The sequence below is a fragment of the Vanessa tameamea genome, chromosome 24 (assembly GCF_037043105.1).
Source record: "Vanessa tameamea isolate UH-Manoa-2023 chromosome 24, ilVanTame1 primary haplotype, whole genome shotgun sequence".
Taxonomy (NCBI): Eukaryota; Metazoa; Arthropoda; class Insecta; order Lepidoptera; family Nymphalidae; genus Vanessa; species Vanessa tameamea.
Window position 1 is genome coordinate 2,931,053 of NC_087332.1, and position 15,328 is coordinate 2,946,380.

Consider the following 15,328-nt stretch of genomic DNA (forward strand, 5'->3'; position numbering starts at 1 on the left):
AAGTTACGAGGGAAAAGTGACCCCAGGGACGTGGCTAGAAATAAATCGTGTGGAGTGAATATCTTATGAAAAAAAAATATGGAGACATCGCGTTTAGTTCTGTCACTTGTTATATATCGGTTACATTTTGGCGTGGATATATGTGATGTTTTATAAATACGAGAGCCGAAATGGCCCAGTGGTTAGAACGCGTGCATCTTAACCGATGATTTCGGTTTCAAACCCACTGAATTTTCATGTGCTTAATTTGTGTTTATAATTCATCTCGTGCTCGGCGGTGAAGGAAAACATCGTGAGGAAACCTGCATGTGTCTAATTTCAACGAAATTCTGTCACATATGTATTCCCCCAACCCGCATTGGAGCAGCGTGGTGTAATCTGCTCCAAACCTTCTCCTCAAAGGGAGAAGAAGCCTTAGCCCAGCAGTGGGAAATTTACAGGCTGCTAATGTAATGTTATGTTTATAAATTCAAATCCAATTTCATTCACTCGGTTCTCAAGGAAAACATACGGAGGAAACCACGTATACATCCTGGATTAAAATTTGTCACGTATGTATTCAACACGCAACGGGGCAACTTGATCGCTGTACATGATCGACCTTGATATTTCTAAACTCCACCAATAAATTGTTAGCAACTGTTATTGTTAATTTAACGATATATAATCGACTATTATCTGGCCTCTCTGCCGGTCTTAAGTTTAAGTTGCTGGTTAAAAGCGTCTAGTAGTACATTATGTAAATACGTTGAAAGATTATAAATCGATATGATACAAACAATAGCGCGATTTAATCGACAACTAGCGCCATCTATCCGTCCAAAGTTCTGATTATAATATTTAAAATTCCATATTTAAATTTTTCAGCTTACCTTGACATATCAACATTAGATAGATCATTGACGTCATTCTCATTTCCATACATATCATCCTGCGTGTAAGCAAATGTTGCAGCTGGATTCGTTTCATATCCCATGAAGTCTTTATTTTCATTGTTGTATGCGGTTTGGTCGTCACCGTTGGCTGGTGGATAGCTAGCTTGACTGGAAGCTGCTGATAGGTGGGAAATACCTAGAAATATTAATATTCTATATAACGTTGCTGCTTATTGTAAGCATTCATTTTTGAAAAAACATACTCATTGAAGTATAATTATTTATCTTTAGCTAATTTTGAATTTCAGTTTTTATTATAATATACACTTAAATTTATATAAATTGGAATTTAAAATGTTAATATAATATTGACAGTGTAAATTAGAAAGAAGGGTCGCAAATGATCCTTATAAACTTAATTGACATGCAGTAATTAAAAGTTTACCAGTTTTCCAGACAATATTTAGTTAGAGTCTGTCACCTTAACTTGAGATTTGAAGTTCGGTATCGAGTTTTGACTTTGTGTTGATTTAATTAAGAAAGTTTTAGAAAGTTTCACTCACCTTTGCCGAGTATTTTGCCAAAACTTCCCAAGATGCTTGGTAAGAACATGGCCAGTAGTATACTTTTGAAAACTTGAGCACCGATAAGCAAAGGTAAAAAAAACTTCTTTAGTCCGAAAGCTGTAAATAAAAAGTATTGTTAAACATCTTAAATTTGTATTTATAAAATAAGATAAGTTTAAAAACTTGGATTTAAGTTAAAGACAATTATAATGTTTTTAATAGAAGCACTACTTTCCAAATAAGAATGTCATTAAAGTTAGTCTTAAAGTTAAGCACCTTAAATAAACATATGTGGGAGACAGCAAAATGGAAGGAGCTGCAAAGATAAAGATAATGTAATTTTATCGTCTTCTTCGTCTCAGGCTATGCACTCCATAATTCCGACGGGAATGCTGTTCGAGTTTTAACGCTTACAGTTTCCAGTGCAACTCGCATTTAAATTAACCATCAACAAGAGAGAATTACTACAAGATTGTGGCATAAATTGCAAAATACTTACCACCATACTTACTACCAAACTTTGGATTGTGCCTCACATGGAATATTAAAAACATAAATGTCGTGCTATCAGTAAACTAATAACTTTACTTGAAATAAATTACCAAAATTATTTACTTACACCTGAATCCTACGAGTCTTGCCGCTTTTGGTAGGTTTATTGATAATATATGTGTATCGATGAAATTCTTTATTTTCTTAAACAATCTGTATTCATAAGTGTATGAACTGAATAATGCTCTTCCTTCTCGTCTTATTGCTAACTCATCTTTTGGTTGATTTGTTTTATTTTTCTCATTAATAGGTTTAATTTCAACGCCTTCGAATATTTCAAACTTATCTTTTTTAAGTGAATCGTCTAGCACTTGCTCTAGTATATTTTGTAACTGTTTCTCCGTATTATTTACAAATACATATTTTTCTGAGAACGTGCTCAATGTGTCTATTATATCAGCAAGTATATTATTATCCTTTGGATCATCTTTATTTTCATTAATTACGTTATTATTTAAATTACTATTACTAATTTGACAGCTATGGCAATTATTAGATTCTACATTACTATCTAAATTACTTAAATCTGTTTGCATAGTATCGATTTTACTCGATTCATCTCTGTCTATAGTCTGGCCATTGCCTAGAGCTATAATAATGAATATATACAATGTTGCTGCGACGATGTTGTCTGTGAACCTCCATTCTTTTCTCCTAAACATTTTTTGACTTGGTTTAATCGAATACATATTGTCGCCGAGTTTTTAAACTTCATCACCGAAAGTTGATTAGACGAGTACGATTTGTATTTCTTATTCACCGTAAATAAATTCTGTAACAATAGAAACATTTAGATTAATATTAATTTAAATATTAGTTTTAAGATTATTTTTACTAAAACATCATAGCTATCGTCTTAAGAGTATAAATTGAGCCATAAAATAGATGATCATACTAAAATAATATCTTTGTATTAAGTAGGATTTGTACTAAGGAAGAGTCCTAATATAATATAATTACTGTCTTTTTGGGATCTATAAATCATTGTACAATAATAAAAAAATTCTACCGTTCGCTAGTGAAGTGTCCAGATTTGCAATTTTATTTCAAAATACATAAACATATTTCGCTCTTGATATTAAATTATATGTTTACGATATATTCACAATTCTTAACTTGAGCCCACAAATCTCTTCAACTATCAACTAAAAGATGAAAATATTTCCCGTCGCTTTTCAACGTACGTAGTTATTTTTGAAAGTATCGCTCAAATTCCTGAGAAGGTACTGAATCGATTACATTAATGATATTTTCATGATCCTATCCGCTATCAAGATTCTACACGCGTGGATAATCGCAATAACGTAAATCGGTTTTTTAAAACCGTCGACGTCCGGCTGGCGCGTCTTTTCCTATTATATTTAAGACATCGATTACTCCTATAACTATGAAACTATTTTGGAATAGTGTCAAACGACCGTTAAAAATGAAATCGTTTCATAATTTTGATTCTAATAAAGCCGGTATCATTACTGTTAAATCGAAATTCAATGTTTCCGTGTATATTAAAATATAATTAGAGGCCAAAATAAGCATAAAAAAACCTTTCAATATGGAAATAGTAAAACTAATTTAGGCAAATCTGCTCCTTTATAAGATCTATAAAAATCTGTAAATCAATTTTTATAAAGGCTGATATATATTTTATAACTCTGAATTGAAATTTAAACAATAAATAGAAGAATTTTTTACCATAACAATGTTTCAATGCCATATTTTTGTTTGCCATAAGAGGTATTTAAATTTTTTTGTTTCTTTGGCCAATTTTTTTTTGTATAAATTTTTTGTTATTTTTTCTTATATGTTTACATTATAATTTGAATATTTTTTTTATTGTAATTTATTTCTTCTTCAATAGGAACAGTAGTCTTTTTTGTTTTTTTTTTTTGTGATTCATGATGAGTTAGCCTATAAGAATGTTCTACATTGTGATATTTCTAAGACTCGATCTATATATAGAATTAGATACATTGTATATCACGTTGGCTTCCCAAATAAATAAATAAATAATGTACGGTCGTTAAAACGGTCGGTGAGATATTAGTGTCTGTGTAATGAAATCACCATCGTTGAACATATCAGACTTGAAGAAGGTGTTAGTCGTATTACTCGAGCACGCTAACAAAAATATTAATAATTATGATACGTAATCTGCAACGTCATTTGTTTTACTATTTAAAACATTAATTAATAAGATGTTTGTTAGGTGATAAGCAACAACAATAAAGATATGGCCCAATGGTTAGAACATAAACAAAGTATTTATCTTTGTCTGACCATCACTGTTAATGGTCTTAATTTTAGTCCAGTCAAATTACGAAATAAAAAAACATGAACGAACACAGTTTGGGGATTTTAAGGGTCGATAGGGGGGGGGGGGGGTGTATTCTGAGCATAAATTCCAATTTGAGGGGTTGTACTGAGTTCAGCTCAAGGTCAACCGCGCCACTGTCGCAATATAAAAAGGTCAATCGAATGAACTCTTTGAAAATTGGGTATTTAATTTGGGTATTTTTTATTCTATATGGGATAATAATGTGAATGAGGATTACAAAAAGAAGAAAATGAATAATTAAAACTGTTTCACACATTCATTGATAAAAAAAATAGGTTCTAAAATTGGTAAAGTTAAGCACTCGAGGTCGATGGAAGTGATTCGCTACAACTGAAGGCTCTGACGGTATCGGGGCATACGTCTGTGGATACACGTTGCGACAATGGCGCGGATTTCGCTCGGTAAATTAATGTATAATTCCGAAGTTATTGGCATTACAGAAAAAAGTTTCAGACAAAAATTATACATAATTAAAAGATCTACACTTTGAGAATCGGTAAAATTTAATAAAATTGAATGGTTGGGGAGAAAACGACGAAAAATAGAAAAAGAAAAATTAATGCCTTGCGGGAGTAATAACTTGAAAAATATTAATGTTATAAAAAAAAGTTTCAAATAAAAAAGTTAATAAATTTCATTTAAAAGAGAAAAGGTCTCTACAATTTTTTGCCTAACACTAATATTTCTCGAGATATCGAATTAAACGCGTTTCCATTGAAATGACCTTTAGCTGACCTCAGTACAACCCCTCAAATTGGAATTTATGCTCAGAATACACCCCCCTATCGACCCTTAAAACCCCAAACTGTGTTCGTTCATGTTTTTTTAACCCATTTTTAGCCATAATTTGACTGGACTATTTGTATTTATAAGAAATGTCAGTGAATGAAATACCGCAAGGAGACCTGCATTTGTTTTTTTTCGAATATAAAATCACTATTGAGAGACAGAGTCAAATTATTAGTGTATACACCTGCTATACAATGTTCATTGATAACGTTGTCTACGCTACTGAACGAGAAGCGCGGGTCAGCAGAACGAAAAATGGGGTACGACAGAATCAACAAACACATACTTATTTCTTATCGACGGCGAAGAAACTTGCGTGCGAGCGTATTGTAATCCCTATTCCTGAACTTTAACTTTGAATATAAAGTACTTAAAACTTACCGCTGTCATTTAACAGCCTGTAAATATCCCATTGCTGGGCTAAGAGTCCTCTCCCTTTTGAGGACAAGGTTTGGAGCTTATTCTACCACGCTGCTCCCTGGCGGATTGATGGATATACATGTGGCAGAATTTCATTGAAATTAGACACATGCAGGTTTTCTCGCGATGTTTTCCTTCACGGCTACTCACGAGATTAATTACAAATATAAATTAAGCACGATAAAATTCAGTAGTTTGAACCCATAACAATAAGATTGTATTCTAACCACTGGGCCATTTCGACCATCATAATAAAAAATAATTTTCATTGGAAATCCGGTTCGAAGGATCAAATTGTTTGGTATCATAGTCGGATAAAACATTTTAATTTCAATGTTATTAATATGGCCTCCTGTTAAACAATTGTAATAAAAATAATGATTTCTAAAAAGTTACGTTCATTGCTGTTTGTGAAAAGTGTTCACATTATTGTTATGGTGACGTTTGATGCGGAAGTTATTGTGTGGGATTCTTATGAATGCAATTATTGTATCATAATTGTTATGCCACGATATAAGAGAATTTCGTTTCTGTCCTCGTTTACATAGTTTTCCTTTCGTGTGGTTTTTTATAATAAAGGAAGAAATGTTACCAAATACGAATTCTAAAAAAAAATATTTTCTTTCTTATTATGTTTTACACTATTGACTAGAGACCATGCAGGTTTCCTCACGATGTTTTCCTTCACCACCGAGCACGAGATGAATTATAAACATAAATTAAGCACATGAAAATTCAGTGGTGCTTGCCTGGGTTTGAACCCGCAATCATCGGTTAAGATGCACGCGTTCTAACCACTGGGCGATCTCGGCTCATCTCTCTGATTGTGCATTTGTATATTAATCATCAACCAGTAGCTAAAGCGCTTCTTTTTTTTTACTTCATACGGTAACATTTGGTATAAACAATAGTACTAAACTCTATATCTTACAGGGAATATAATATTTAGTCGAAACCAATCAAACAATTTATGTCATTTTCCATAATGTTCCAGTTAATTTATAGGGACATAAATGTCGATGGTAAATTTACTCTTTCGCATAATGTAGTAACGCAAAATTGAATAAAGGACCGGATACACACTTTAATATAAGATTTATTTTGGAAACTATCGCTACTTAATATATATTTATATATAATACCTAGCTAGCTAGTAGATTCTACTAACATTTTGATGTTCATTTAGCGTTTGCTTGTATCAGAGTTATAACAAGCAGATAACGCACTGTTTCAGTAAATTATGTGTAATATATAATTATAATTTTGCTCAATGTAGCTCAATTAAATTTAATATTATGTATTGTCTCGTTGTAACAAATTATTATCCATGATCGTATCCTTTTATTTATTTTGCGCCTTAAAATTTGAAGGAAATATTAAGTCTAAATAGTCTGGAGGCTGAGCAAACATTTTTCGACAAGATTATACGCGCAAACGCTGTACCGCACAAAGTATTTTATACAAATAAGTGTGATGATTCTTCCATATGTAAATGTTCTTTAATAAATACGATATAAATGATATTTATTGCACCGAAATAGCGAAACCACACGAAACTTCAATTAGTGGTAATAATGTTTATGATGTTTGAATTTGAATACGCGTTTCTGCGCACATAACATCGATACTGCGAATTATTTAGCAGTTTAATACGAATCTTATTTTAAATATAAAAAATTATGTTTGTCTATCAAAATGAACCAATTAACGAATATAAATCATAAAGTAGGAACATTTTTATTTGACTTTTTAAAATATAAATATGTATAAAAAATACAATAAAAAATCAGAAGAGAAAAAGGATAATATTAAAATATTCATCTCTTTTCTCTAATCGGTGACAGCCCTAGTTCATTGTAAGTCTACAGAATGTAAACTGTTTTAAAATGAAAATGTAATTTAAAATGCAAGGGTTCCTGGAACTACGAGTATTTTCATATATTAAATACTTAATGTAAACGTTAAGGCTTGCATGTTCTTCTGTATCAAAAAAACTACATTCGTTACTTAAAAGATAATTTGAATCTTTTTTCTTTTGTATGTAATTCAGTTTTTGGTCATCTATATAATCTTTATTTATGGAGTAATACATTGATAACTTCAACCCAAATTTCTTAAGAGTAGTCAGTGTTAGCTTCAGTTCATTTCAGTACTATGGCTTAACAGCTGAATGTCTAAGCTGCTTTTCCATTCAGCTCAGATATTAAACTCACAGGTTCGGTATATATTCGGCTTTACTTTCCATATCCTGAATCTTCATAGGTAATCTCACAAACTATTTATTTGAACTCGATTTGAAGTTTATGTTCTAATCACAGGCACAAGGGACATCTTAGTTCCCAAGGTTGGTGGCGCATAGGTGATGTAAGGAATGGTTAATATTTCTTACAGGACCTTTGCCTATGGGCGGTGGTGACTTACCATCATGTGGCCCATATGCTTGTCCGCCAACCAATGGCATAAAAAAAATGTAAGCAATATTTGTTAATAGTCTAGTGAAACACTTATTTATTTATTTATTGGAAAAGTTACAACTTATCACTAAGCACTTAAAATTAATATCTGACTTGGGTAACATACGAAGTGATATATATATAACTGTATAGTATATATAACTAATGTGTTCAGCCTTTTAATCAACGATAAAACGAGGAAGCCGAGGATAAAAGTTATATTCTATGATTAATCCGATAACTTTGGCTTACTTTGATTACCTGAATATCCATTTCTTGGAAAACTTATGATATGTCGAAAAGATTGCCAATCATTAATCGGTCATATGACTTCTGATTTGATATCAATATTGGATTCCTCTGAATTATTGAGGTCGTAAGAATTGTGATGAAATATTAAAGTTTATTATGTGAATTATGGAATTCTCTGGAATGTGTCCGACTGGTATACTGTGAAGGCAAACGTCATGACGATCTCTTAAGCCGTTATGGTTTTAGGTACCAATTATTACTTGTGATCGTGTTGCGTATATTATATGTTTTATATATTTTGTTGCTTTATATGACGTTAATAATTAAATATATATTTTTTTTTTATTTATTGTAAAATATTTTCTTTTGCTTTTTTTTTAAATGTACTTACTCACTTGGTGGTAAGGCTTTGTGCAAGCATATCCAGGTAGGTCCCGCCCAATCATCACATATTATAGCGTCAAGCAGGAATACTTAGTACTGTTGTGCTCCGATTGGGAGGGTAAGTGAGCAGTGTAACTACAGGAACAGGATACCTAACATCTTTGCACCCAAAGTTGGTGAGGCATTAAAAATCTAGGGAATGGGCGGTGGTGATCACTAACCAGAGGTCGATGTTTTACGCTTTTATTATAAAAGAACAAATATCACAGAAACAATTCATCGAGCTACAGAACCAGAGGTATTCGCTAAATTGGCTATACATGAGCCACTTTAGTTTACTTTTCTTGAGAAGACACTTTTTTCAATAAAGAAACTACCTAACATTTAAAATGCGAGTGAGTTTGTTTATTTATAAAGATTTTATGTCTTAACTACTACATGATTAAATTTTTCATAAAAGTTATCACGGGTACAGAAAATATGGAGTATCTAACACCATTCTCACACGCGGACAAAACCGCAGACGGAAATTAGTACATAAAAGCCAGTATTTACTTTTAAATTTGATAATGCTAACAAAATTTTCATCACGAGGTTTACAGCTTTTTCAGTTCAGAGCCATATTTATCTATATTAAAGACACAATGTATTTAAGGTACTTAATTGAATAAGGATTAATGCTGTTTTGCTTAAAATCATTTCGTAAATAAGCCATTATTTCTCGTAAAAACTAAAAGATAAAAAATGGTTGTTGTGGGCTATTCCTACGAGATACATATAAACCATCTTGGACTTCCTTGTAGACCTTTCTAAGGTGTACAATACTGTAGTACATTATTTTAATCTATCTTATGAGATAGGTTCAGCCAGTGTTTGTAATATAAGAGTAAAAAAATGTGTTTATTTACGACAAATCTAAAATCTCTAAAAATAATACTATAGTGTTTCTGTATAATATTATGTATGTACTATACAAATAATCCTTCCTCTTGAATCATTCTATCTATTAAAAAAGACACATCAAAATCTGTTGCGTAGTTTTAAAGATCTAAGCATACAGACAGACAGATTGCTGGAAGTGACTTTGTATTATACTATGTAGTGATACACTAATTGATGGAGTGATTCGTGATGAAGGTTAAGATGTATAATTCATTATATTGGGTAAATTGTCTGAAATATGAGGATACATTTAAATTATTCAGTTTAAATTATTCCGACCAATGAATATGTATATTACGATATATTTTTATGTAGAACCTTGTGCTACCCGTGCGACGACTGGTAACTACTCGTAGAATATTTATGAAGTAATGACAGTTAATCTCGAATAAAGTAATGTTTAGATAACGAACGATTGATATTCGATTTATTGAATCATTCTATTGAACGATTTCACATTATTATAGATCCACAGACAACTATAACAGTTATAATTGACGTGTTGGAATAATAAAACAGAGTTCACGCGTATTATTGAAGTTTTGTCTCTGCACTCCACGGATAATTTACGATCAATTTGCACTCTTGTTTCTCTAATTGGCTTCCGTTCGAACCACACGTTACTAAATTAAAAATTATCGATATGTAGACTATATTGTTCAAACAATATGAAAATTTAATGACTCCTTTAAATTTTAATAAAGGAGCTGTTATAGATCACTTAGAAATGGCCTTCCTCTAGTAAAAAATGGTAGTTTTGCATTAAGGTTAGAATGAATTTATGGCCAACGATTCCGAAGTCCTGGTTTCAGACCCCAGGTTCATAAAAAGTAATTGGGTTTTTCTATAGAAAAATTCTTAACAACAGCCCAAATTCTCTAAGTATGTTCATGTCATTGGTGTTGCGCCTAAACAGTTTCCGGAGAGTGAAGGAATAAACACCTGTGTACGCACGCATTATAATATTCGGCGTAGTTGGCTAGTCTCCCACGGATGAGGCCAAAATCGGTCAGGAGAGAGGACATAATTTAAGTCTTTAATTACGAATGTTTAATCCAGATTTCTATATTTTTGATATCACTAATTTGACGTTCAAAAGAAGAAGACGCAAAATTGTTTAACCAAGCCTACCGTGTTCCGGTTTGAAGAGTGAGTAAACCTGTGTATAGGCATAATAGTACAGGTACTCTAGGTAGGTAGGCATAATAGTTCTCTAGGTCAGTGGTGCATTCGCGATGTAAGGGATGGTATATATTTTTACTAACTGGTAATTATACCATCAGTGTCCATTTACCAGTCCTTAAATTTTAATAAAATCAGTTTTAAAAAATATTATTTTACTATCCAAGCTGCATCACCTCGCAACACCGATTTTCTTAAGAGGATTTCCCCTCGAACTTCATAATTTCATGCTTCACTTGACTGATTTAAATTTCAAAGACTGAAGAATAGGACTTAAATGTAGCATTAAAAGCGCTTTACATTTACAATGAGCGCCTCCAGCTACCGTAAATATTTTGCTTTAATGGCTTTGGAATATCTTTATTTATTAAAGCGCTGTATTTATAACAAACTAGTATTTCCATTTGACGCTTTTATGCAGCGTTTAAAGCTTATATTGAAACTATATTCATTATAAGCAGATTATAATGAGGAAATATTTAGTTTAGTAGAATCCTTGATTTTCAAGTGAGGTATATCCTCGTACAGAATGTAATAGTTATTGTTTGTTTGTTTGTTTGTGTAATTTCTGGATGAACTAACTAACGGTTGCCAACTATTGCCATACAATATTTAATTTGATGAGACGATGAGTAATGTGCTAGGATCTAATAGCTGGTGCTGTGGTCGAGATACAGTATCAAATGAATGAAGGACACTTCATCGTCCTGAAGTTCGCTTAGAAAGATTGTCATCTTTGACACATTTTACTTGGTGGTAGGGCTTTGTGCAAGCCCGTCTGGGTAGGTGCCACCCACTCATCAGATATTCCACCACCGAACAACAGTACTCAGTATTGTTGTGTTCCAGTTTGAAGGGTAAGTGAGCCAGTGTAACTACAGGCACAAGGAACATAACATCTTAGTTCCCATGATTGGTGGCGCATTGGCGATGTAAGGAATGTTTAATGTTTCTTACAGCGCCATTGTTTATGAGCGGTGGTAACCATTTACCATCAGGTGGCCCATTTGCTCGTCCACCTAACGATACCTTAAAAAAAAAACATGGCAAAAGCCACAAGCCTAACTTGCTTAAGACGACCTTGAAGATTGACACAAACAAAACTAGTCCCAGTCCTACACTCAACATTGCTTATGATGAAGTACATACCCATAATCTACTGTTGATTATACAGAAGAGGATGTGCTTGTTATTTGAATAAACTACATTCAGAACCAGGGGGGGGGGTCGTTACATTTTTTTTGAAGTATTATTCATGTAAATTGATGACTAAAAAGTGTTTGAGTTATGAATTGTAATATTTAATTTAGTAAAAAAATAGGACGTTTTTACAATTCATTTTTTTCAGTTAATGAACATAATTTTTCAGTTGGTCTCAAACTAACTGTGGAAAGTAAAATATATTTTTAAATACAATATAACATTTACAGACTCCTCGGACTGTTCTATGAACTCCTTTTTTCATTCTGTTACATCAATTTATTTGAATAACTACATATTAAGTAAATAATAGTTTACATAAGAGTTATTTACATTAATGCTTTCATTATAAACGCAACAAAATTAGAAATGGCTACTGTACACATTCGTGACGGCGTGGATTGGTGGCGTGAATGCTAGAATTATTTCCCCTTTGAATCGCAATTCCAATCCGTTAGGCAAAAGGCTCCTGTCACCAATAGAAACAAATAGACGGGTATTACTTTTTAAATAAAGGTTTTAAAACAATTTATTAAAAGTTGATTACTTGATCAGTTTTTCGCATTTGCATAAAGTTTCATTTTTAGTGATGACCTAAGTAACTTCAACTAATGTGGTAAATTTTAAGTTTGTAAGTATTACTAGTGACGAGGAAATTTAATATACTTTTCCGAAGTTTCATCATCATTGTCGGATAATATTTCAAATGAGAACATTCAATTTACGTCCGAAAATATTATGATTCAAATTAATGTATCAATCTATCAATATTATTAACGAACCGATAAATAGAATGGTTCTCGTCGGTTAAGATGATTTTGCAGGAAATTTATTCAACGGTCAGTATGTGCCTACGTATTTATAAAGGTGCTCCGTCATCGTAAAAGATCGCTCAGTGCTTAAAATGTATAGTACCAAATAATTTACGTCTAAAAACCGAACATATATATTATTTTAATTTTCATATCCTTGCTTGTATGTTTGGGTATGTCTCTTTCCTACGGAGTTGAAATTTCACAGGTTGGTATTTCGTTGACAAATCATTTTCTAGTAAGGTTGACCTCATTTTACATTCAGGATGGTTTCCATGCGAAGGAACTCCTCAGCATACAAATGAAATTTAATTTTATATTCATTTATCAATTTTTATTCTATGATTGAATTTTTCAGTAAAATATATAATGCCTTTGTTGACACAGTGAGTCGGTAAAACAGGCTTGATTGACGCCATTAGTATTCTTATTGTTCATCCGGTTGACAGCGAATGAAACAGCTTCTAAACGTTACCTCTCGAGACATGCATTGAAGCTTTAGCAACATGCATAATTACATCCAACATGTGCAAGTTACTGATGATGTTTTCTTCACCCCCGAACACGTGAGAATAACACTTAAAAACTCAGTAGTTCTTGTCTGTGTGTACTCGTAATCTTCGATTGTAAATCGCGTGTTTCAGTCACTATGCTGGTAAATGAAAGAAGTGCTCTTGTATCCTCATTTATATACGTCTTGCCATATTGGTTGACTTTTACGGTTGCTGTTTATATAAACTATATAAACTATAACTTTGCTCAATAAACGAGCTATTATACGCACAAATATTTTAAGCGGACTTATTGTTTTAGTTATTAACGCTGCTAACCATACGGACTTTATACTTTTACAATATATATGTTACAGCCATATTGATTGAATAGCTATTATAAATAATGACTGGTCGTTATATATAAAAGCAAAATTTACTAGACAGTGTGATAAATTAATCACTTTATCCGGATATTATGCATAGTATTATTCAAAGTTAGCCAAAGTAATAAATTCGGTCTAATTTACTTTATAAATTAATGTTAAATAACTTTAAAGTTAAATAAATTAAAATGTTATTTTAATTCTTAAAATAAATATTATAATTATTACTTTTCAAAAAACAGTATAATATTGCTACACATATAGTTAGGTAATTTTATAATCTTTACCTAAACCTACTTGTTTTATTGCATTATCCAAGTCTTCGAAGGTATTATATAAAATTTGATGGTTAATCTGATTAGTTCTGTGTCAATTATCATTTTATATAAATTAAGTAGAAATTTTAAATAATGGCCAGGTGCTATATATAAGGGGTACATGTCAGTCACCTCCTCGTGGTGTACCCTGGGCAACGGGGCCGGCTTGAGCTTGCTCGTCGGCCACGGCTAAGACTGGCGGGAGGGATGCCGCGGGGCCGCTCCTGGTACGTCCCTGATCGGCGTCAGGGCGGACCATGTGAGTGGCCTCGTTGGCTAGGAGGGAGTGGGAGGGCTCGCTACTCGAGCCTCCCAGGTGTTTTACACCGGCGGTCAGCGGCGGAGCCTACCATCTTATCCGCCGCAGGGCGTCAGCTTCGTTGACGCCCAGCCTCCAGTGGCGGACTCGGGGGAGTTCGCCACATTCCCACGTGGAGGATGAGGGGGAAGGCGCGCACTAGGCGCGCTTTCCATGAATATTCAGCCGCCTTACGGCGGCTGCCGCTGGTGGGGTTGCGGTTGCATGCCCTTGGCGATCCCGTGGCCTCACCACTCGGCGGCATGGTGGAAACCCGAGGATGGTTTTAGTGGGTAGGACAGGGCATTAGCATCAGCGTGCCCTGGCACGGGGCATTAGGCCCCGGTTGAGTCCCACATACCCGTCCCGGTCCCCCGACCGGGCGGCATGCGTAAATGCATTTCCTCCTCGTTAAACAAAAAAAAAAAAAAAAAGGTGCTATATATAATACCCGAATTTATTACTTCGGCTGTAACATATATACTAGCGACCGGCCCCGGCTTCGCACGTAGGCAGGTCAGAAGGATTACTACATAAATGATCTGATGTAAATATAATTAATTTATATCCTATATATATAAATAATAAATAATAAATAAATATTGGACAACATCACATACATTACTCTGAGCCCAATGTAAGTAGCTAAAGCACTTGTGTTATGGAAAATCAGAAGTAACGACGGTACCACAAACACCCAGACCCAAGACAATATAGAAAAGTAATGAACTTTTTCTACATCGACTCGGCCGGGAATCGCACCCGGGACCTTGGAGTGGCGTTCCCATGAAAACCGGTGTACACACTACTCGACCACGGAGGTCGTCAATATAAAATAATAAAAATATAAAAATCGTATATAGCACTCAAGAATAATGAAACTTTCCAGTGAAAAAAATATACATAATATAACTTTAATTCTGAATGATTTGGAGATTGTTCCACGTCATTGCTAGACTGCGGGCGTATGAACACAAATACTAGTAGCAATGTTAAAGTTTTCTCACGATGTTTTCTTTCACCGCCGAACATGAGATGAATAAGAAATACAGAAAAGAGATCCTCTCAAGTTTC

At 33.4% G+C, this 15,328-nt stretch overlaps 1 protein-coding gene across 1 annotated transcript in view; it reads right to left on the reverse strand.

Annotated features, from left to right (window-relative positions):
* The window catches only part of LOC113398107 (uncharacterized), a 63,544-nt gene that overhangs the window by 7,175 nt on the left and 41,041 nt on the right, over positions 1-15,328 (reverse strand). The window contains exons 2-4 of the mRNA XM_064218818.1: positions 2,061-2,765; positions 1,439-1,558; positions 873-1,071 (exon numbers count right to left, since the gene is read on the reverse strand). Coding sequence (XP_064074888.1) covers positions 873-1,071; positions 1,439-1,558; positions 2,061-2,682 — 941 coding nt within the window. The 5' untranslated portion in view covers positions 2,683-2,765. The remainder of the gene's footprint in view (positions 1-872; positions 1,072-1,438; positions 1,559-2,060; positions 2,766-15,328) is intronic.